Here is a 25,409-nt window from a genome sequence, read left to right on the forward strand (position 1 = left end):
TTAAAGTAGTGGATTGAATTCTTAATGAATTGCTTACATCTCAACAAATGACTTATTTATTCCTCATTCACTTAATGGCACGTACTTTTGTAATAAATGAGTATAAATATTTTTTCCCCTTTATATGTTTGTTATTACCCGGTCTCCCATAATACTTGAGTAAAACTGCTGAGTTTAATAATGTCCACAAAACAAGCACAGGATTAGCAAACAAATACAACTCATCATTACAAACAAATCACAAAAAATAACATTTAGCAGTGTACATACACTTAAATACGATCACTAGAGCATAAAATATCTATAAATATCACATGATTCATAAAATATCAGGAGATATATCTTCTTTAAAAAAGGAAACAAATGGGGGGTGGGGGAGAGAGGAGGAGGGGGGTTTTCTCCGCAGAATTTCAGAGCGCTGACGTTCTGAGTGAATCATGTGATTCGCTCCGTTCCCAGGGTTCAGTGAGAGCTGTTTGCCCCACCCCACCTCTTCAGCGCTGCTCTCCTCACTGCCCCGCCGCTGGAGGAGAAAAAACGAGCAGAATAGCGCAGAAAACACGGCGTTTTTCTCGGAGCTCGTGTGTCAGCACGTTAGCGGAGGCGCTCGCGCGGCGGAGTGGAGGAATGTGACGCGTTCCGTGCGGTTCTCCGCTTGTTCGCGAGGCTTCGTGCACGTGCGCGAGCGCAGCCGCCACTTCACTTAGCTCCTATCCCTGAAAAAAAAAAAAAAACACGGAGCACAAAGCTGAGGGCTGTCAGCGGAGCCGCCACAATATGGGGCCGAGCGTCGAGATCCGCGCCGCCTCGCAGTAATAGCGCCTCAGGAGAGTAACGAGCACCGCCCTCGGGCTTTGCGGAATCCGCCGAGGAGTCTTCACCGACAGCAAGGGGACGGTAACGTTACCGTAGAGACTGCGAGGAGAAGGCCCTCTCAGGACGGGACTCGGGGAAAATCAGCAGAGAGCAGCAGCCATCGTTCTAACGGCCAGAGCAGGAAAAATTCAATTACTCTCCCGACATCCAGCGACATTACACGGAGTCGTAGTAAGAAATACTCCGTCGTTTGATTGGAATTTAAGTTTTTCGTCGGCGGAGGACACGAAGAGCGCGGAAAAGGGATCCGCATGCAAGTCTGTGTAGTTTAAATAATTTTCCCTCGTCTAGCGTTAGCTCGGCTAGGCTAGGCTAGGCTAGGGCCGCCTCTGCGCCTTACGGACCTGCGACGAGGAAACAAGCAGAAGCACGGCCTTGTCTCCGGTGAAATGGTAAAAATTCTCAGCGAACAGGACCCTTCTACGCCCCTGTCTCTCCCAGCTCCGTACAGCGAACCCAAACGACCTGTTTTGTCGGTGCACGGCCCTTAGAGAGAATCCTGTTCGTGACACGGAGTGGTGGTCCGCCGCTTGCTGGTGAAAGTTGAGGGAGGAGGCCTCGAGTGATCAATGTATGGATGGATAATAACCTTCATCTTCGGCTAGGACGACAACTTTAGCTCGTAAACGGCGCAGACATTAAGAGGTGTCGTTATTGGCAAAAATCGAAGACAGAAACACTAGGCCCCCGTCCCCCCTTTTTTCCAAAGCGATGAGAAACGCGCATAATGAACTTATTAGTTACACATCAATGTCATCGCTGAAATAACAGCGGAGGAAGGCTGTGTTACGGTGGGAAGACTCTGGAAGATGTGTAGCCTACACGTCGCCGACAGTGCGAACCGATTCGTGGAACTGACAGATCTAGATTAGCTCGTTTTACCTATTTATACTTCTATATATCTATCTCTATATTTTGTCGATATCCCCTGATCTCCCCTGGACCTCTCTCTCGGGAAGATGGGCTGCTTGGGGAACAGTAAAACCGAGGATCAGAGGAACGAAGAGAAGGCGCAGAGAGAGGCGAACAAGAAAATCGAGAAACAACTTCAGAAAGACAAGCAGATCTACAGAGCCACGCACAGGCTGCTACTTTTAGGTGAGTTTCTAAAATGGGAAACGGCTGCTTTTTTTTTTCCTAAGGCCTGCCACTAGGAAAATACTTGTCTGCCTTGCAGCTGCGGGCCAGTGTGTGTGTGTGTGTGTGTGTTTTATGGCAGGCCCAGCATTCAATGCAGTCTAAATGAAGGATTTCGTTTCCAAATGTTAGACATTTGAGTATTATGGACCTATTTGTGGAATGTTTGTGTTTTTATTGGTAGGCGTTGTTAAGCTTCATACAAAGAAGAAACACCAGGGCTATATAATGATTAATACAAACATATATATGTGTGTGTTTTTAATGTCAGCTGTCTGTAGTTCGATCCAAAATGATTACAAATAGTTTACATACAATAGGGTATATTTTGAAACGCCGCCTCTTTATTTTAAAGCGAATGGTTTGTTTGCACGTTTCGCCTTGTGACGTTGGACATTCAATTTAGGTGGTGACCCTAGCTGTGACATGTACACATTTTCCCAGTATTTTGCTAATGTTGTTGTGGTTTTGAATGTGGAGCTGATCTCCGACATGTGAGACATGTATCGGCATGTGGGTGTGTTCATGAGCCGCTAATGTGGAAGTCGCCGTATCTGCGCTCATCTGGAGACCCGTGTCTCACCGTGAAATACAAGACAATACGACGTTTTAAACTATCTCTGAATTACTCATAGCCGTCTCAGCTTACTTAAGGCTCCCGTTGTATATTTTAAATGGCACTAATGGACGTTTTTAATCGGTGTTTTTTTTAAATAGCCTAGCCGTACCCTCAGGCCTACCGGTAGTCTATTTCCGTTTGGGCGGAAGTCGTGTTGATGTCGAAAACGGAGCTAAAAACATCGAGTCAATAACAAAAAACGGAGACAAATTTCTCTAATTAATACCTTAAAATTACACCCAGATGGACAAAGCCATTACATTTCAAGAGCTGTCAGTAGCACACCGCCAATGTCCATAAATGTGGTAAACACCAAACGTGTGTTATGTTTGTATTTGACATCCGAGACTCCTCTTATGGACTTTCCCATTGACTATCGTTTGATGTTTTGTTATTCTTATTATTCATAAGAAATAAAAAGCATCAAACAATACTCAAGTTTGGTGAAACAGATACGTTTTCACCAATCTTGACTTGGTAGCTCACTCTTGCAGTTTCCAGGCTGCTAATAAAATTTGTCGAACACTATTGAATTGAATTGCACTCTTTTTCCAAAGGTTTATGTCCTATGTCTCTGATTTAATGCTGATAAGCTAGAGAATTTGTTTAAGTTCTCCTCTAGTTATTTGTTATCCATGTTCATCAAAGTCACCTATTTAGAAGTTGTTTTCAAGAACAAGTTTAAATCTAATACCTTAAAAGTAGCCTAGATGTAACTTTACATCTTTGCCTTCATTCAGTACACACAGTTCTATGAATAGGCAATAAAGCCTCTATCTTCCTTTACACCTCTGCTGTCTGAATTTGCCTGTTTTCACACCCATGCTGTTGACTGCTTATTTTGCATGTGATGTTTTTTTGGTGGGGGGGTCAAATGTGTCTAGTAGTAACTGTTATAGCCCTTTAATGGGGAATTCCACATATTGATTGATTGATTGCACAAGCCTTAAAATGTAAACACAGTTCCAAGTGGTTTGGTATGCAACGTCTTTCTAGAGAAACTAAAATATTCCAAATTGTTTAGTTTTGATAATGAACATTCTTAGATGCACCCATGTGGGGATTTCAGGCCAGTGCCAAGTCATTTAATATTGAGTATCTGCTGATAGTGTGTCCTGATCCAATACTTAGATTTTCCTAGTACTGTTATACGATGCACACTTCAAGTAAACTCAGCCCAGTGTATCTGCTTGACACTGAATATCTCGTATTAAGAAAGGAATTGCCTGCATCGAAGATGCTGCTTAATTTATTCATTTTTTTTACGACAAAGCATACAAATTGTCTTCACAAACAGCTCATAAATAATTTAATATTATTTTTAGAATTATATGAAATTATCTAATGTGACTTTTAATGTCTAAAGAATTGCTTTGATTCTAAAAGTCAGTCAGCTTTATTGTCATCACAGATGTGTCGAGGGAGAAATTTAACGTAGTTTCTTCAAGACACGGTGCCAAAATGTTTATTTATATATATATTTATTTTTAGTCTTTTATTTATTTAAAGCACTGACCTATATCTCTCAGTGCCACTGCAAAACAAACCCCTGTAGGTGGTACTGTGACTCCATTGGCTGCAGAACTAAATGATGGACAGTTAACTCTGCCTGCTGATTGGCTCAATAAAAGTCACAACCAATGAAAAGCGCATTCTCTGTTTGGAGCCCTGGCGTATCTGCCCCTCCCTCTGTCTGTCTCAAACAAATGGACTTAACGGTCTTGCCTCAAAAATTTGAGATATAACTGTGCCATATGGGTCCAAAACACAACACGGCTTTTAGTGTCCAAATACGGGATGTTTGGCGACAATAATCACATCCCCTCATGCTCTGAATTTGTCTTACGGGAATGTGCATTTGTTCGGACCAGTCAGAAAGAAGTGTGTCCGCTACGATGGCCAGCAAAGTTAGGTCAGAACACTGTTTACAAAGCGAGTTACAGGAGGAGGAGGGAGTGTGAGCTTGCCGCCTAGAGGAAAAGGATGATCGGACCCAAGATCGAGTCTAATAAAGCTTATACAGATCAGTAAAATAATGCTGTGATTGGCACTAATACTGATCTTTGAGATCGGATCGGGACATCCCCATTACAGACCCTACTATTGTCTGTATTACAGACAGATCTGTTTGCACAATATTTTAGCTTTTAACCCACTCTATGCAAACAATAACATCAGAGGTGCCTCCTGAGAAAATGGTTAGGCACATTTATTTCTTACTTGTTAGATCTAATAGATCTACACACACTGATGATAAATAAAATGATATTTAAATTAATGCCAGAGGATATTTATTCAACAATACAGTAATATAGAAATGTGTGTTTCAGCATTGCTTTTGTGGTTCTCCACACTGTCAAAAGGGGGAAGAGTCTGAGCCAAACAGTATTTCTACATGTTCATCAGTCTGTTTTTTTTCATAACAAGAGTGTCACCCAGTCCTTTTCTGGCATAAAACAAATACATCAACAATAATTGGTTTGGAACCTTGACAAAAGCAAGGCGTTGGCCCAATGCTGGTAATCTTTTAAAAAGTAATTATCTGCAGATACCGATATAATTCAGATTTCATTGTGCATCACTAATGTGCACAAATATGAGGTCTCGTGCATGAAGTGTTAACAGCTGTTTGGTTATTATAGCCTAATATATATATATATATATATATATATATATATATATATATATATATATATATATATATATATATATATATATATTAATCCATTCATAGCAGTGTACCTATAGGATGTTCAAAAGTAAGTGTTGTTTTTCCAGGTTCAGGGTTGGTCATTTTCTCTGCAGTGACTCCAAACAGATTTCATTTGTGATATAAATATACAGAATTAAATGCAGATATTACATTCCAGTAAACTCAAAAACAATGTGCACTGCATTTGTAATGGTTTGTGTATCTAATCTAATAATGCATTCAGTTTGGCATCTGAAGTCTTTATATATAGTTGCTGAAATTTTTTTAGACTTACATTTTGTAGTGTTTTTAATCTTGAATGCCCAACAGCATTCTTCCAATCTTGTGACCTATTCACTGATAGTTGTAGGCTCATAAGGTAATGCTATCAACTGAATGTGATGCAAGATGTGAATGTGATGCAAAAATAATAATTAATGGTTGAAATTATTAACTCTGATATACTAAGAATGGCAGTTGAACAAATTGTTCATATAAAATTTGCTTATGTTCAGTTTGTAGATCAAGGTGCTCTATAGTTCCAAGCATAACACCAAGACCTGGAAGAGACTGCATGAAACATGTATTTAACAAACAAATATTCTTGTCAGAACAGATATAACAGTTTTCTTATAACAATTCTTTACTGACTGTGGATACACACAGACTATAGACAAAATCATATATAAAATCCTTTTGAAATGCTGATTTAAATAAATTGTGTCAAATAAGTGTCAGTTTTGATGGCATGATAATTTAGTATACATACAAGTCACAGTTCTTTTAAACAACTAATTTTACTAATTCTGTTTGTCCCTTTGCATATTGTAAAGGCAACTCTGAGTGCCTTAACATTGGTTTAGTGTTTATCTTGCAGTGTAGAAATGTGAGTAGACCTGTGCTGAACACTTGTATTGTGTAGATGGTAAAAGTCACACCAAGAAAATATTTTGTTCTCATTCATTAATAGAGCAAGAGTTGCTTAATGGTAAAAAAAAAGGTAAATTGTTTCATTTATTTCAAACTAATAATAATAGGCTTAAGTGTTGTTTCACAATGGTTGTAATATGGCATAGTTTAGTCAAATATGTAACTATTAGCTTGTAATGATGTTTGCCTTAGGTCTGGGTGTTTTCAGCAACTTTACGAAACAAGCAGCACAATACAGTATATTTACCAAACACTTGATATTCAAGAGGCTTATTTTGTAACTTTTACTTTAACATTTATGAAAAGTACTTTAAATATAAATTATTAGGATTGGAGAAAGACTAACATTTTATGTTAATAGTTTACTGTTTCCCTTTAAAGGTCTGGTGCAAATAAATCATGTTTACTTGATCTTTCACAAACTCCAGTTGCAGTTGATGTGCCAAGACATGTTTGGAGTCAGAATTTTGCTTTATTTATTTAGTTAAGAACAAAAGCTTCAAGGCTGTCATGGCTAACAAACATTGCAAGTTAACCTTCAACAAAAGAACATTGCAAAATTAATCATTGCTATACAAATTTATAACAAACTATTCACACCACTTCCAGGTCTTAATTAAGATATTAAAGACTAGTCTGAGTTTAAGGACACAAACTGACTCACTATGAACTGTAAAGATGAATCTAAACTTCGCTGTTTCAATAAATGTCTTATGCCAGTGGTGTTAGTATTCTCAAATATATATATATATATATATATATATCTCTGATTTGTATTTTCTCTACTGTTTCAAGCATTAACTTCTGCGTTACACACCACTTAGAATCTCAAAAATCTTCCCTCTACACAAAGTACACAATGTAGTAGTATAGTAGATTTACTTTTATAAATCATTAAAGTGCACTATTTAGGGACTATGGTCATAGTTTGGGACAGAACAGAGTTTTACATGAGGTGCCAGGAAAATAACTAATACAACGCTGGCACGTTTTCCTGCATAGTATCGCTTCTTGTTGAGTTACTTCTACCTGGAGACCTCAATTTTTCCTTTGTTCAGCATTTTTATTTATCCCTGAAGCCCACACCAGGTCTGAGGAAATCTCTCGCTATGAATGGGCTGCTTTCCATGTCTCTGTGTGTGGAAGAGAGGAGTTCATACTCCTGTATTTCTTTGGTTCGGCATAAACAATGTCCGTCTGACTTCTGACCAATAACAGTTGTTGTTTGCGTCGACACGACGCGTAGTTACATTTCTAGAGAGATGTGCATCAGGCTACGGCATAGGGTCTGCGTTGACACGATGCCTACGGCGTAGGTTCGACGGTGAAGTATAAGTTGGGCTTAAGTGTGAATGCTTCATTTCGAACTCAGGTGTGCACTGAACAAGTGGATGAAGACCAACAGAGCGGCTGGCTCTCAGTCTGTTTCTGAATGAATTCTTGTTTAGTTTGTTTTAATTAGGAACACACTAGGATTCAAAGGTATCTAAATGAACCGAACACAGGACATAGTCACAAGATACGATACAAATTTGCCTCAAGAAAGCAGTGTGTGTTGAAAACAAACAATGAGCAGAGGATAAACCTAAAGCAATGAGAATTTTTTTTTTTTCCATTTTACCACCTCTTGCTGTGTTTCCAGTGTTGCTGTGTGTACTTTTAGAGTAATGACTTGGGCTATTTGTATAGGTCTTAATGAGCAGCAATATTAGCCTTGCATGTTTGTTTCTAAGCCAATGAAGAAAAATTCAGCCACCATATACATTTTGGCTGATCACCTGCTTCCTGTAAGTGGAAAATCATTTAAAGTCAATATTTAGCCTAAATATTCCTATGCTAATGAAGGCAAAACTCTGAGTTCTGGTTCATTCTGTGTTGTGGGATAGGGCACAAAGATGCAGAAGTGTGAATGAAAAAGACACTCTGGCTATAAAATTTATCAGTGAACAATAAAATGTACGCTAACACATGCCACAGATCACACACAGCACAGTTGCGTCATCCATGTAGTATTAAATAGTACTGCAACACACAGCTGTACAAATACATAACTTAATGCTAATGGCTAGGCGCTGCTTATCACAGGCTGCTAATGATTACCTAAACACTCAAAATAGACTATATCTGCGAAAGTGAAACTAACTTAACACGAATAAGAAAGCACTCAAAAATTAGTTTCTTTATAGGTTGTCCTTATACAATTCGTTCTTGCAGCTAACAAGCATGAAGTATTCCTTGCTCCATTTCTGTAGAACATGTGATGTGCAGAAGGGACTGCAATCTAGACTTGTACAATATGCCGTGCCGATTGTATCTACACAATCTTGCACTGTCATACCATCCAGTGACCTGACTTCCAAATATATGTTATGTAAGTGTGTTCAGAGAATGTTTGGGGTGAATGAGTTTCAGGTTGTATGTTGTTTAAGTTTTCATTGAACTTGTTTATTTTTGAGTGACTTTGATAGTGAATGAGCTGAAGACTCCATGTGGCTGTGGCTAGCAACAGCAAAAAATTTAAAGCACCTTTTGTAAAAAATAGTGCCTCTTGAGAATTGTAAATTTGAACAGTGAGCACAGTCAAAGAGACGAGGTGCTTGAGAATTAGTATACGAGGCAGCAGATATTTAAATCAGGCGTTGTCCACCCACACATTTGGAAATTTTTAAAAGCAGTTTTTCCTCCATTAGAAATAAATTAATTAATTAATTAATAAAAATTCTATAAATAAATTCAGATATGCTTCAAGGAACTACTGTTGCTTTACTAGGTGTGTGTGTATGTGAGTGTCATAACTTCTCAATGGCTTTAGTTTATATTAAACATTCAGTGCAATATTTTTAGTTATGAAACATTTTTAATGGTAATCTTGGGTTTATCAGTATGGCACTTCTTCAACACTGGCTTTTATACTAATAAATATAAACATCCTGGAAATGTCATTCATATTTGACCTTATTCTGATTCTTGAGCCATGTAAAAGTAAATTCATAAATATGAATGTAGCCATGACTGTTTATCTGCAGTTGTTGCCACAAATTTATCTATGGTTTGTTCCTAAACTGTTTAAAATATGCCACTAGCACTGATGCTTTGTTTAAAATGTGTTTTTAATTGGGTGGTGGTAGTGTTAAGCAGAGCTATGTTATAAAATTAAAAAAATATATATATATATTTTTTGTTGCGATCACTTTTTAAGAGGCATGCTATCTGCTAAAAGACAGTGAAAAAAGGGGTTAAATGTAATCTATTTAATGTGGAACCGTAAGCATCACACAATGTTACAGAGCACAGTTTAAGGTAGAAAGAGGCTCAGGCTTCTTCACCCAAAAATGAAAGCACTAATATATTATCAGAGCACCAAAAGAGGTGGAATGGAATGCCAAAATGTAAGTTGCATTTAAAATGGAATGGGGCAGTGAGTTTGTGATTCTGGTTGGAATTTTTTATTTATTTATTTTTATTTTTTGGGGCAAGAGAATTAAACTAAATTAAAAATTAAACTTAAGAATTACACCAGCAAATTTCTATAGCCATGCTAAATGGCATGTATTTACAAGATCATCATCAGCCTAAAGTTTGCTTGCCTTCCACAGAGACTTCAATTTAGCACCTGAACCTGGAGTTTAAATGCACCAAATGAATCAGTGGAATTAATTAGTTGAATCAGTCATAATGGAACCCAGTCTATCTAACATACAAATGGCAAGAAAGAGCTAGCTGTTTATATTATAACAAACTTAAAAAAAAAACAACTGTTTCTGCTGATCCTTGACACGTTACTGGTGTGAGACTGTTGGTTAATATTGTTTGACACTACAGTATTTAATGGGAGTTTTTCAAAGTGCAATAGTCAACAACTGGTTTAATGATAAAGGCAATTACCTGTAATCATGACTATTTTGTGTGGTTTTCTGTAACATGCAATGAGTAGCAGCAGAGATTGCAATTTTGCATGTGGTTCTAGCAGTATAGATCTTTTAACACCATCTCCACATACCATGTAGGGGGTGAAAGTGAGGAAGGATGCTGTTCTGTCTCAGGGTGCATCCTATATGTACCTGATGACAGCTGATACATTTTAAATGATATTTGGGATGAAATATATTCGCCATTCTCTTAACACAACTTGATTGTTTGGGTATGTAACTTTGGGAGTTATTTAACATTGTGGAAAATGTACTATATAAACACAAGTATTTCACAGAGAAATGTAATGTATGTGACAAGGTCTTGTGACATGAAAATTACAGAATTGATTTTAAGAAAAGCCATTAAAGTCTAATGTGAATAACTGAATATGCAGAAGTTGACCTGGGAATGTATTATTATCATTATTATTAATAATAATAATAATAATAAAGGTTTTATTTTAAAAACAATTAGACCTAACAACCATTCCCTGTTTACCCCTGCAGTTTTCATCTTCAGATTAACAGTTGATAAACTTTAATTCTTGGAGAGAGTGGATAAATACCAGCTCCATATTTGCTTCAAATCTTTGTTCTTTTCCATCCTTCTACTGAAGGAAAATTAACACTATAGGTCTGAAAGGGCATGCTCTCAAAGAGCAGTTACTGAGAAGAGGAAAAATTGCAAGTCAGACACTGTTAACTTCAAAGTTCAGACCTAAAAATAATTTTAATGAAATTGGCTTTACATCTAAGGTGAAGGGTATACGTTTTATGTATTTATACCACACATTCATTGAAAACATCACCTGATTGGGTAAAATTGACCAATCACCAATGTCTTCTTGACAAAGGCAGAGTGAAAATTAATCACCTCCCTCTGCTCCACTGACCTGTAATGTGGTGGTGGGGGGGAATTTTTAATGAGCACATTTTAACCCTTATTCTCACAACTCTTATCTGTGCTGTATTGCTGGTCTTTTGGTTATCGCTGTTATTTGTGCTATCTTTCTAAGTGGTGCTTTAAAAAAAAAAATATATATATATATATATATATATATATATATATGTGCTAAATATTATTCAATATTGGACAGGATTTTATTCCTTGCCATGAGCTAAATGTTTGGGGATCAGGCTGGATGACTTGATTTCATGTCAAGCTGAAAAATTATTTACACTCTGCAACAGTAGCACAAACACTTACTTTTAAGTATTGTTGCTGTAATAACGAGTTTTGAAAATTAACTACATTTTCAAAATCCACTTTTTATACAGTTATTGTACTATAATATATAATCCCTTCAAACAACAAATATAAAACCTTAGTTATATTAATATTTTATGATTTTGCATATATGCCAAATTATGAAAATTTCAGACATTAACACGGAAACCCTGTATTGTCTAAATGTTCTGGACTTTCTGAGTAAATACGAATGGATTCTGTAACCTTAATCAAAATTCAAAACATTAAAAACAAATGTGTCTATAAAGCCAGATGATTTTACTAATTGACATGACAAGTTAACTATAAGTGTGTAAGTTGAGATTTTGTGTGATGTTAGTTATTGTAAGCATGATGAATTCTATGTACAATCATGTACTTTTATTAAAGTTATTTTCAGTAAGGGACTACTGTTCTCTTTCAATAGGTGCAGGAGAGTCTGGGAAAAGCACTATCGTCAAGCAGATGCGGATCTTGCATGTTAACGGCTTCAATGCTGAGTGAGTAGTATTTATTTATTTTTTTATTACATTTTGTGACTGTGTTCAAGTGTGCTGTTAAATGCTGCTGATCACTTATTTATTTTCATAAATTCATTTAAAATGATTAAGTGTAATATGAGAGTGGAAAAGGTTAATTTAAGATGTCTTGAGGAAGGCAAACAGCAAAAGTCTGAAGTGGCTTCTCTTATCCACACAGTACTAAAAAAAATCTGTTCCCCTTGCTCGCTGGCTGTCTCTAAATCTCTTGCAGACAGCCAAAGATAACTAGCATGGCTTACCATCATAATCAAGCTAATAGGCTTATCTGTTTATCTGCGTGTCTGCTGTGCACATATATTCAGCAGTATAGTCGCTTAAAAACCTTACATTCTTTAAAGATTCAGCTGTTTTAATGAGCAATCGATATACAGTATAGCAGCAATGGCAAATGGGTTTTTTTCTTTTTACTCAACATTTAACTGACAAATGTTCAAAGAACCAGTTTCCAATGTTTATAATAATTACAAACAAACATACAGTTGGACACCTTCGACACACTCTAGTGTATAGCTTATAGAATATTAAACATCTCTTTAAGAAATTCCACTGGTTATGAGGTTTTAAAAAAAAAAAAGAGCAGCCAACCAAAAATGGGTTGTAGCTCACCATTTTATTATCTTTTGCCAAATTGACAAGTGGGTCAATACAAACATTTTTCAGTACAATATGTACCAAACACCATGGACAATATGTTTGAAAGATTCAGGAAATCTAGAGAAATATCAGTGAATATAGGCCAAGGCCAGAGACAGATCCTAAATGAGCATGAGGCATTTTATAAGAAACCATCTTGCTACTATGATAAGTATAGCCACATGGGCTTTGGGGTAATTTGGTGCACTGCTTTCATTTAAAACAGTCTGCCGCTGCATCAGGAAATGCCCCCAGAAATTGTTACTTAAGGAGAAATCTATACATCAATGGTCTGTAATAAGAACTGAGTACTGGATATATGTTGTGGTCAGAGGAGTCCATGTTTCAGCTTTTTTGCAATTAATAATTGGTGTAAAGTTCTTCAGACCAATTATGAAAACATACAATGACTTATCAGTGAATGCTGCAATATCTAACATCTCTCATGGGATCCAACATGTTCACACATGAAATGTAATTTTTCTTATATGTGAATGAAGTACATTAAATTTGGAGGCATATGTTGGAATTATACAAAGAGGAATGCTGCCATTAAGCTCAACTTTCTTCTCTGGGAGGCCATTATTTCAGGAAGAAAATACATTCTGTACACTTTCTTGACTGCAGTCCAGATTTATTCCCTGTATCACATCATGAAGAGAAGTATTGGACAATCACAGGCAGTAGAAGAGATGATGTCTAGTACGAATGAGCAAAAATTCCACTTGTACTTCAACAATTAGTACGCACCACACACAAATGAAAGGGAAAGGTTTACTAGTTTGAGTGAATTGCAGGGATCAAATTCTACATTTATTTATATATTATTTATTGTAAAATACTCGCATTTTTGTTTCTTAATGCATTTTCAAATAGTTTTTTTTTCATACATGTTTAACATAAGTGTAGATTTTTTTTTTTATAACGTTCCTCATCAGGTGTAAGTGAACCAGATACCAAAATCATGTAGTTAAAACGCACCCCAGCTACTGTTTTGCATATGATAGTATATTATGAAACTCTGACGCTAAGTGGGAAAATATCTTATATATATATGATTTCTGAAAGGGGGAATACCCTGGATGTTCATTTGTTTGGCTCTAGTTTGACTACTGAACAACATTTCAAAGTGAATCAAAGTTTCCTCTGTCAAAAAATAATTTTACATGCTCTTTTTAATTCCATTTGAAAGAGAGTGTAAAAATGTCTATGATATTTTCATTAACCAACTGTTTCCCTGGCTAAAATGTAGTTTGGGATAAAATTCTCTTTTCTGTCAGAATTCCTGTCAGTAAGTTGCATATCAGACTATCACTTACAGGGAAATTCAGAGAAAAACAGGGAAATTCCCAACCCTGTTGAATACGCGTGCTTCTACAAATGCTTCAGTGTGTGCACAAGCTAAAAATAGAATGCACAAATGAAGTATCACCCATAATTTCAATATTGGACCAATAATGAGCTTTTCCTTTTCTCAACAAATATAATGAAAACTGAACATTTGCACCCTTCAGCCTACCCATATTTTTACCAAAGCTACACTTACTGTCAGTTCTGCAACAATAAGAGTTACCAACAGAAATGTTTTTTGTACTTCAGTAGTTAATTGTGAAGCAAATGCAAGATACATGTGCTTGAAACTCAACAGTTCATATACATAGATTGCTATGTTGTTTCACTCGCTGCAGCCCTGCTCTGAACATTGTGCGCCTTTTGATTTGCTGCTTCGCTTTGCTGCTTTTGGCTGTGCTCAAAGTTCAACCAAATTGAACTTTGATCTGCTTACACATTGACCTTTGCAAAGCACAGCCAATAAGACCAGCTGTTTCACATGACGTGGTAGAAACTACTCACTCTGTACAAACATGGAGTAGAAGCTGATTCTCAGTATCCCAGGGCTGTATAATACAACTTTATATGTGTATCATGACATGGGTGAGGAGGAATACAGCATGGCAACATTTTTATAAAGCCTAAAGTATGCCTGGTATGCCTGGTCCATAGCTGTTTAACAAGGTTGAAAGCTCATTTTGATGCTCAGGACAACATGGTTTTATGATTCCATGTTCTTTTTCGCTCTGTGGTAGTTTCTTGTGCCTTCCCCAGATATCCACAACCCATTATGTGTTTATATTCATATATCCTTTCTAAAACCGTCCACATGTATCTAAGGTTATCTTATCTGTTGTCAAAATTTGCTGTTAGTATACAGTGAGGGTTTACTGATGACAGTTTACAGCTCACACCTAGCATTGCCTCACGGCAAGCGAAGAGCAAAATACTTTCATTTGAACGCCCCCTTAAAAGTTGAATTTTTTTTTATCATTTGTATTGTATTTGGTTTTTTGCAATTGATGAAAATGCAAATTATTTTAACCCAGTATTAATAGTTACTGTTTTAATATTTATATATATGTATATAAAAGACGGGTGTTAGAAAGCACAACAACCATGAAAAACAACTTTGGACTATGCCCCATTATCACTTTTTCCTTTCTCTTTCCTCCTCCCTCACACAGATGTGTGTGGACCCTGTGGCTTTTAATGAATGTCATGCTGAAAATGTAAATGGGGCCTTCTCCCACAGCTAACAGAATAGTATATTCAGGCAAGGGGTGTCCTGCAATTCTAGCTTTTCCTTGCCTTTTAAGTCATATCTAAATCCCTTGTTTGTTTCACAGGGAGAAAAAACAGAAGATTCAAGACATCAAAAACAATATAAAGGAGGCCATAGAGGTTTGTTTATTTTGAAATGTGCATTTTTATTTTGTTTTCCTTTTAATTTATAAATTGTGAAACTGATGGTTTTCTCTGTATGCGATGAGGATGAAGCATAGTAAGGGAAGCAGTTATGCGACACCCGACTCCAAGTTCTCTCTTTGTACATTGTTGTATTGTGGAGCCAGTGTCCACACTTGCACCATTCTATCTTCAGACTGAATGCTGAGCCTTATCAGTAGAAGTAGATAAAGCGTTTACATCATGCATGTCTTTTTTATGAGGTTTTTGTGTTTCTGTAGGATGGCAGGGTTGTCTTTACATACAACAAGTCACTAATTTGGTCACATATCAGGCATTCTTTGTGTATTTCCACTGAGTATTTAAATATATAATTTATTTCCATGTATTTATCCTGCCAATTAAAATACTGTTATGGAATTTTATAACACTTCTTCAGCTTAGTGTAGTTGCTGGTATTAGTAATATCAATAAATCTGTTCCCTGATAAATCACTCTATATACATCTAAGCATGAATTCATGTGATGAAGGGTACTTCTACCAGGTTGGAGTGCTTTGTATTTATTTATTTGTTAATAATATATCACTGCAAATTGCTGCATATTGCTGTAAAGTTGTTCATTAATTGTTCATTATGTCTTGTTTTTAGACCATAGTGACAGCTATGAATACTCTGACTCCGCCCGTCCAACTTGCCTGTCCTGATAACCAACGACATATCGAGTACATTATCAACTTCAGCAATCAGAAGGATTTCGAATTTACACCTGTAAGTATGATGCACTGCCATTTAACAGAAAAGCACAGGGTAAAGGGTGTTGGTAAACACACATTGTGATGTAGTGGTATTTACTGTTTAAAATATCTTGGCATTGTGATTAGTCCTGTGTTGATGAAATGTAGTTTGCCCTGGAGTGTTTAGGAAACATCTCGGTTTAGATATGCATATCTTGTTCTTGTGTTGGAAAATGTAAGACTTACCATTTGTGAAATTAAGAAAATAGTCCTGATCATGTGCACCGCTGGTGCCTGTAAGGCAATGGCCTGTCATTAATCACAAATTAGTGTCCCTTACTCTTGTTTGATTATATAACATTTAAAAGACGGAATGGACAGATGGGCTTGTAAGGCTCCTAACAATGGAACACAACAGTCGCATGTATGAGTAATTCCCTCATTAATTGAAACCTGTGGTTGACAAATTACATAAACCATGTACTTGAGTAAAAGTACAGCTACTCAAGGTAAAATATTACTCCAGTAAAAGTAGAAATCCTCATTGTAGATCTCTACTTGAGCAAAAGAACAAAAGTATTTACCTTCAAATATACTTAATTATTGAAAATAAAAGTATCATGATGTATTATGGCTCTAATGTCATATTATCCTTTTTGAACATGGTTCAATTTGCTCAAATTACGAAGTCCAGAAATATTAACACTCCTCTACAATACACTGCCTAAATAGTGCATTTTAAAGATTTGTAAAACTAATAACATTACAGCACTACATTGTGTACTGCATAGTGTTGAAAAAGATGTTTAAAATCCCTAGTGGTTTGGCGGTGTAATTGCAGAGTGACACAGGCCAACACACAAGTATAACATTTCACAATGGCATAGGACACTTGTGCATAACAGTATTTTACTCATTTAGGAACACTAGGCAAGATTTTTATTTTTATTTTTTTCTGCTCCTGGAGCTCCCCCCAGTGCAGTTAAATTTTACAGCAGTATACTGAAATTGGTAGGGAGGGGAAGGAAAGGGGTGGTGCCTTCAAAAGTTACATAGTGCAGTTTCTTCATTGCTGAGCCCAGAGTAGCAACGACAGAGGCTCTGTTTGCCCTATTATAGGTCAGTGAAGCATCACAATGATTTTGAAGCTGTAATTTTAGGGTAAAACTGTTACATTGTGTTCCTTTTAAGTTCTGTTTTGTCTACATAGTTGCAGAGTATAGTTTGAGTGATTTCTGCAATTCTGAGACACCTGTTTTTTTTTTTAAACAAACTACGGCTTTGTTTTCCTAATGACAAATATTTGTTTTTGTCTTTTAGACTTGTTTAACACTCTGTACTGAATTTTGGGTTTCGGAATAATTCTTCTGATATTGACCTCACTTCACCTATTGTGTTTAATAAATCTCCAATTGAGTCTCACCCTTGGTGAGTGATTTGTAACATCTGCAGATCCATAAAGCGTGTAATTATAATAGTAATTACTGATAACTCAAATACTAAACGGTACAAATTATTTTTACATCATAATGGTTCTAAGAACAGAATGTTATTATTTACATTCTAAACTTCACAAAACAGTTGAGCTGTGTGGAGCAGGAAGATTTGTTCAGACATGTTACTGTTTTATCCACGCATAAACCAAAAAGTAGCAGATTTTCATAATGTGGCGTAAAAAGTTAGCTATTTGACTTTTAAATGTAGTGGAGTAAAAGTAAAAAGTAGCCCAAAATGGAAATACTTAAGTACAGATACACAAAGTACTTAAGTACAGTAACAAATTACATTAATGTCGCTACTGTCCACCACTAATTGAAACCTCACTCTGAATAAATAATTGCCATTAATCAAGTCTCTGTTCTGTGTTGCAACACATTTATTAATTTCTTTAATGGAAGCTGAGACAAAAAATATTTGACAGCCTATTTTGAGAAACAAGATGAGAACTAAATAAAATTGATCATTTGAAGAGGAGGACTATGACAATATGCATTACACTTTTCATCAAAAAATAAAAAGAGAACAGTAATGTAAAAGATGGATAAATTCTGTCATTTGATTTCTGATTTTGAAAAAGGAAATCGCAAAGAAATAAAAACAATAAAATGCTCTGTGTGCTCCCCTTTCTCGCGGCTTCTTTTTTCAAAATTGTTGATCAAACGACTCTGGATCCACACTCTGACATCACAGCTGTAACAACTGCCGTGTCCGCATGATTATGAAGGAGGAGTGTTTTACTTGAACAGTGCGAGGTCTAAAATGGCAAGAGTCAACTTTCAAATTCTGTCATATTGCTGTCAGATATTTTAATTTTCTGAGTATTGTTCAATAGTTGTTCAGAGACACATCCAATGCTTTATAGTCAACATGTTTTTAATATAACATAACTTTAAAGCTATTGTTTATGAAATTAGGAAAAATCTAACAGATGGCAAAGCTTTGATACTAAATAGTTCATGTGCATGTTAGAAATTTCTTACTGGCAAGCTATTTATTTATTTATTTTTGTGATCCAAAAGTAATTTGAACCAGTTTTGAACCACTTATTTTAAAGGGGAAGTTAAATGGAAAATCTAACATTTTTTCTGTGCACCAGCTCAGTGTTCCAACCACAGACATTGAAATTATACGACCCTCTTTTTGAGTGTCTCCAATAACAATGCTGGACCCACAGGCAAAGGCGTGGTTAGACCATGTAATGACAAGAACGGACAATTGAGCAAACACATGAAAGATTAGCAGACAAGGAAGGTGACAGGTTTCAAATGGACCTTCTATGTGCGTTGCTTGATGCAGCTGCTTTGCTCTGAGAGAGCTGTGGGTGGGCTTAGTATGGCTAAAGGAACAGGAGCTGAAACCAGTTATTCTTAACATGGCTGTTTAGACAGGATGAAAATGGTGCTGTGATATTTTGAGCAAATCATGTTACAGATGTTTCATTAAGACCCCCAGGAGCTGTGTTTAAAAAAGAGGTATATTTTAACTTTGAAGTAAAACCATGTAATATTAAAAAAAAAAAAAAAAAAAAAACTTACATAGTGTTCCTTTTAAAGGTTCACTGATTTGCACTCTAAAAGCCATATGCTTGACATTGTAAATTGAAAATAAGTTCTTAATGACTTCAAATTCAGGGATAAAATTGTAATAATTAAAAAAAATTAATAATAGGCAGCTGTGCCCCACACATGTAATGGGCTACGTTTTCCAACTTTGTGGTTCATTTACATCTGCATTTACAGGATTTAGCAGATTCTCTTTCCAGAGCATCTTACAAATGTCCTTTAGTGTTCAGACAGAATGTGTATCCTAGCTAGTACAAAATGAGTTAGAGTCCAAACTCCCCTTGAACTCAGACACTGTTCACAAGGGCCAGTGCTGATACCTAGAAAGGACAAAACATAGTGTTAGTACATAGTATGGTTAGTATTGCTAGCACATTGCTTGGTTAGCATTTCCTTGTTTGTGCTTGTGTTTTTTCTGTTCCTGACCTAATGGACTGGCAAGAGTTAATACTTAAATTCAAAAGTAAAATTGTACAGTCACTATAAAATTCCTATTGCAGGATTGTTTTCAAACTGAATCATTTCCACTAAGGGTACTGCTTTTCTCTAATAGCCAGCTCCTTTGGGATGTTCCATATGTGTAAATTGAGTTGTTTAGGGATTTAAAGTGAAAGAAGAGTTGGTCCCTTTAGTTTCCCCCTATTCATTAACAGCCTCAGGAGTTTTCATGGTGTTCAAGTGCTCCGGGCTCCCATAATCCTCTGGGTCAGACAATTAGCCTGTAGGCCCCAATAGCATTGTACACACATACACAGCTAACGTACCATTTACTGTTTCAATGCATTATATGCTTCACAGGTAGATTTTTATGGTGCATAAAATATGGAGTATAACTACTACTATTATCATATATTATTTGTATTTTTAGGTCTGTTAATATATTAGCATTTAAGATATTTACCTATTCTTGGTGCAAATGTCTTCCAAGATGGGTCGCACCAAGATGAGTTTTTTTTTGTTTGTTTTTTTATCATTTGAGTATTGGTTAGGGCTTGCTCGAAATATTTGAATATTTGGTTTTATTGGGGGAAAAATATGTAAAAACACAATACCTAAAAGAAGAGGGGGGGGGGACGACTATAATTTGTAGATTACAGTGCCTACCAGCACCTAAGGTATAACAACCTCTTCCTATTTCTACAGGAATTTTCACTACAGAGTAAAATGACAACATGTCACATGTTCTGGACTAAGGCTGACTTTTTTTTCTGCCCTTTCTTCCTTTCCTTAAATTGCCTTCTGTAGAGAGGAGGCACTCAGATGATGTTGAGTTGCCAGGGATACATAAGTAGGACCTAGCTATACATGGCACATGGTGAAGAATCAGATTTTTGTGATTTGACTCCCCGCTTTCATTTGGGAGACAAGCAAAACCATCGTGAACTGTAAATAAACACAGCACTTTATAATGAGAAGGTTTCATTGTTTTTTCTTTTTCTTTTTAAATTAAAGCATGTCCAGAAACTCATAGATTTTATCCTTTTCTGTAAACTTTGCTAGTCGTGGCCATTTTTAGCATCCAGTGTTAGTCCTCATTTGGGAGAGAAGAATTAGGTTAGCTGATAGTGTTGGCATACTGCTCCCTTGTGGTGTGGGGAGAATTTGATGGAAAAAGAAAATATATATGGTAAACTTTTTGTGCTTTATCTTCTGGTCTGAAAATATCTAAATGTAAATTCCTTCTGGTGGAGCATAGAATTTAGAATCCTCATGAGCTGAGAATGAATCGTGACGGAGAGGAACTCATTTGCTGCTTGAAAACAGAATTTACCAAGAACTACTTATTATATTTAAATTTTAACTGTAAATTCTAAAACAGTGAAAATGCTTTATTCATAAATCTATTCTTAAATGATAGAGATATAAAAATCTAGATGTGTGTGCGTGGTGGGGGGAACATCACTATATAACAGAACGGACTACATCAGAACTTCAGTAATGCAAAGACGTGTTTGTATGTCTGTGCATGGGCAAGGCTAATCTTCCTCTTGCTTCAATCTCACTTTAAACTGAGAAACGGTAAATGGTAAAAAAATAATAAATAAAATAGAATATGAGCCAGGTTGCAATCCTCTTGTATAACGTAAACAAACCTTTTTTGTGTGTGTGTGTTGTGAGGGATTTTCATTCAGTTATTAATCAAATAAAGCAAAAACGAACAATCCTCTACTGAGATTTCTGGTAACAGGATTAAACATAAACGTGACAGAAGCTTCTCAAAGACATACCATGTAAGCAAAAATTCTAAGCATTGTTTCTATATATTATAGTTTGTAAAATAGTTTTAAAATAAGATTTGTTAAAAGGTGTGGTGCTCAAATCATGTTTTTTTTTATTATTATTTATTTTTTTTTTTTTTTGTGGTCAGTTGAGTGAAACACTTTTAATTAACAAACCTGCCCGTTTTAATTATTTAAACGGTTCTGAGTGTGTTTTTACTTGCCACAATATTCTCCTACATGAGCAGTTTTACTTGTACACACTTTTATTTCACTTTTACATATACTTGTACTGCACTTTTGATGTCATAGTTCCACACCTTTGAATGACCTTTTGATTTGCTTCAGCATCCAGCTGCACAGTAAGAACATTTACCTGGCTTGCATTATTTACATCATAAATTGCAATGCCAGTTGGTGGAAACAGTGACTTTCAAATTAAGCTAACAGTACTTGAAGTGATAAACATGGGAGAAAATCCTAATGTCTAATTGTATAGAAAATAAAAAGTAGAGCTTCATTAAGTTATTTCGAGAGTAGCTTAATAATTGGACTGTGGCGCCCTGAACCAGAAGAGAAATGAATTGTACGTGCCTCAGGAAACCTACTCCTAAATACTTTTTTTCCTTTTAAGACATGGATTATATTAGATGAGTGGGAGAAAAAAGAACAGAGACTGAGTAAGCCATTGATGCAGGTGCCGACGGGCAGTGCCCTGTGTTACAGCAAGCTGGAATTAGTGTAGCATGGGGCTAGTGTAGAGAGGACATGTGACAGCCCATAAAGGAGTCCTCTGTCTTCTAGACACATGATCAGGGGCCCAGTTCTGTTTTATCAGGGAGAGAGGGCGTTATCCTGGCCCAGAAAATATGAATTTGTTTTGTGTGTGTGTGCGTGTGACTAAGTGTATTTTGATTTGCTATCTTGATTTAACTGAAGGTTTAGTGCTTGTTGGTGGTGATGGCTAAATATGGTGTGTGTGTTTGTTTGTCCCATTTAATGTTGGGGGCTATTTTGTTGTTCCACAGTCTTTCTTTGAAACTGAAGGCTTGGACTGATGTCCATTTTGTAACTGAATGTTTGTAAGCTTGTAATTTAAATCCAAAATAAACTGCTTTTAAATACTATAAATACCAAATGCATATGGTGCTCCCCTGTTTGATGTAAGCTAACCAAACATTTTCTGAAATTCACTCAATAATATATAAACATTGTCTACTTTGGTCCACATAACTATGCCTTGCCAAAATGTACAGGTCTAAACTGTGCTCCTGGTGGGAAAAATTATGATTTTGTACACTGAACAATAAAAGTTGATATATTTTCTGTTATTTATTTAGTTAAAAAATAATTGAATAAACGGACTGCATAACCACATCATTTGAGATCAAGTGAGGTTATTTTAATTTATTTTTTTAACTGAACTAGCTCTCTCTCTTTCCCCCCTTTCTGTCTCCTTTCTCAGGAGTTTTATGAGCATACAAAGACTCTATGGCAAGACGAAGGAGTGAAGGCTTGTTATGAGCGCTCCAATGAGTATCAGCTGATCGATTGCGCACAGTAGTGAGTACCTCCGTTTTCAGTACACTAACCTCGTCAATGTGTTTTGTAATTAAATTTTTATGGTATCAGTAAAATCTTTCATGCCACATGTTTTAATTTATGAATTGATGAGGCTTAACATCGTTATAATTATTTAGACAACACATGCTTCCCACACGTTCTATTTCAAAATCAAAACTGATGTGTCCTTGGTTATTTGATATGTGAAATGTTCATTTATTCACGAGGCAAAAATTCCAAATTTAAAAATAGTTTTGAAACCACTGACAAAGCGCACAGCTTATATAAGAAATTCTGTTGAAAGAACATCTGGCAAATTGGCTGTTTTTTAATTCCTTGTCTGCTCGTAGTACAAGCTGGTGTACAGTGCACAGAAAACTGTAACATTTTCAAAAATTATTTTAGCTGATTTCTGTTCTTTCCTTTTTAGCTTTTTAGACAAAATAGACATTGTTCAGCAGAGTGACTACACACCGTCTGACCAGGTGGGTAACCTCTATTTCAAGCCATTCATCATGTGTGCACTAAAGTATTTTCATATTTTTCTCAATTAAATTAGTTCTACAGTGTTAATCCTGTAGCTATCTCTGTAACTAAAGGCTTTGTGTGACCCGTCATCTGTTTCTCTCTGTGTCTCTGTATTTGTTTCGTACAGGACCTGCTCAGATGCAGAGTTCTCACCTCTGGTATATTTGAAACAAGATTCCAAGTGGACAAAGTGAATTTCCAGTAAGTAGACCAGTGATAAAATCTAAAAAAAAAAAAAACTTTTGTTAATATATATTCAGGTTCAGGCTTTTCATTAAAGAAAGTTATCATTAATTCATGTCTTTGCTTGGACTGCACCAATCTGAGTACGAGTGAGAATAATCATGGTATTTGACTGCATGTATGAATATACTACAGTGTCACCTATAGATATCACAAGACATAAACTGTCAATCTTTTAAATAAATTTAAATATAAATTTGATGCAAATATAAAACACAAATTACTGATTTCTTAAATCTTGGATACTCGAAATATCTTGTTGCTAAAGTAATAGACATCTGGAAAGATCTTTTCTTCCATTATTGAGTAATTTCCATGATTACAAAAATATATACATGATTCCATGATTACAAATATATATATATATATATATATATATATATATATATATATATATATATATATATATATATATATATATATATATATATATATATATCTCACGTGATCAGTTATCTTAACTATAACAAATTTATAGAAATGACAAGATGATTGATTTAAGTGTTTATTTTCTTAGAAGAGACAGTCCAATGCAGACCAGTGAAATCTGCCAGCAACATCAACAATAATTGTTTATTTATGGTTGCACTTGTATAGGGACTTTCTAGATTTATAGGGTGGTTGGTGGGTTTCAGTGATGTCGATTGATGTTACAAATTTAAAAAAAAAAATAATCACACTGTCCCCAAAGACTGAAGCTTTTAATAATGAATATTCAAATGTAAAATAAAATATAAGATCAACACGATGGAATTATAATTATACTGGTAGTGTATGTTGATTTAAATAAATAATAAAATAAATAAATAAAGTGTGTTTAGATAGATAGAGAGAGATTCTCATGAAGCACAAGTTTAGGATTTGAAGTTACTGGCAAAAAGGGATTTATATACAAAACTAGACAAGAAGTGTTAATGACTGGCGTTTTAGGAATAAGATTTTAGCAATAAAGAGCAACCACCTTTTTAACTGTCAACAAGTGCTAGGTGGAAACTTGCATGATGGCATGCTGTAGATCCATAACAAGTCATGCTGCATTCTCTGAAGTCTAAAAGATGGCCAACATGCCCCCAACAAAAATCTCCTGTAATTAAGTCATTTTACAAATGACGTTTTAGCCCAACTTTTTTCTTTATTGATCAATTTTTTTTTTTTATGAAAAAAATATTTTTTTTGAAGAAGTATTAAAAAAAACTTGCCTTGTTGATGCATTGTTCTGAATACCAGGAGCCTATTAAAACTGCCAAAATAATTACCACCTCAATGGGTGACCTTATTGGTGGTGTAGCTATATCCTTCATTCTCTTCAGCGTGATGAATTATGAAGACCTTGTGTTTCTGTATTGGAGACCAGCTTACCTGTTCACACACTAAGTTTGTATTATAGAATTATACAGTACAGAAGCGTTTTCGATTTTCTAAGTGGGCAGTGTAGACAACTATTCAGCGTATAAGTTCATGCATAAAATGCTTGTTTCTCCCCTCAGCATGTTTGATGTGGGTGGCCAGAGAGATGAGCGGCGGAAATGGATCCAGTGTTTTAATGGTAAATATATCACATATATTCTGCTACTCTAAATAGGACGTCTGTACGTGTTGCCTTGGTTTTACATGTAAACCGCCTCATGGAACTAGCTTATTGATTTTTTGTGTCAAAAAATTGACTTATTTTTGTTTAGGAATTTTTACTCAGGCAGCACTCTTTCTGCCATGCTCATGGTTAGGTTAGGTAAAAGGGTCTGGCTGCAGAT

General features: G+C 35.8%; 1 protein-coding gene across 1 annotated transcript in view; it reads left to right on the forward strand.

The window, feature by feature from the left end:
- The first annotated feature begins 422 nt into the window (after positions 1-422).
- LOC136665741 (guanine nucleotide-binding protein G(s) subunit alpha) overlaps positions 423-25,409 on the forward strand; it is a 32,377-nt gene continuing 7,390 nt past the window's right edge. Inside the window, exons 1-8 of the mRNA XM_066643446.1 lie at positions 423-1,974; positions 11,821-11,893; positions 15,250-15,304; positions 15,958-16,077; positions 22,790-22,887; positions 23,318-23,372; positions 23,543-23,616; positions 25,146-25,204. Of these exons, the coding sequence (XP_066499543.1) occupies positions 1,836-1,974; positions 11,821-11,893; positions 15,250-15,304; positions 15,958-16,077; positions 22,790-22,887; positions 23,318-23,372; positions 23,543-23,616; positions 25,146-25,204 (673 nt within the window). The 5' untranslated portion in view covers positions 423-1,835. The remainder of the gene's footprint in view (positions 1,975-11,820; positions 11,894-15,249; positions 15,305-15,957; positions 16,078-22,789; positions 22,888-23,317; positions 23,373-23,542; positions 23,617-25,145; positions 25,205-25,409) is intronic.

The sequence above is a fragment of the Hoplias malabaricus genome, chromosome 14 (genome assembly GCF_029633855.1).
Source record: "Hoplias malabaricus isolate fHopMal1 chromosome 14, fHopMal1.hap1, whole genome shotgun sequence".
NCBI lineage: Eukaryota > Metazoa > Chordata > Actinopteri > Characiformes > Erythrinidae > Hoplias > Hoplias malabaricus.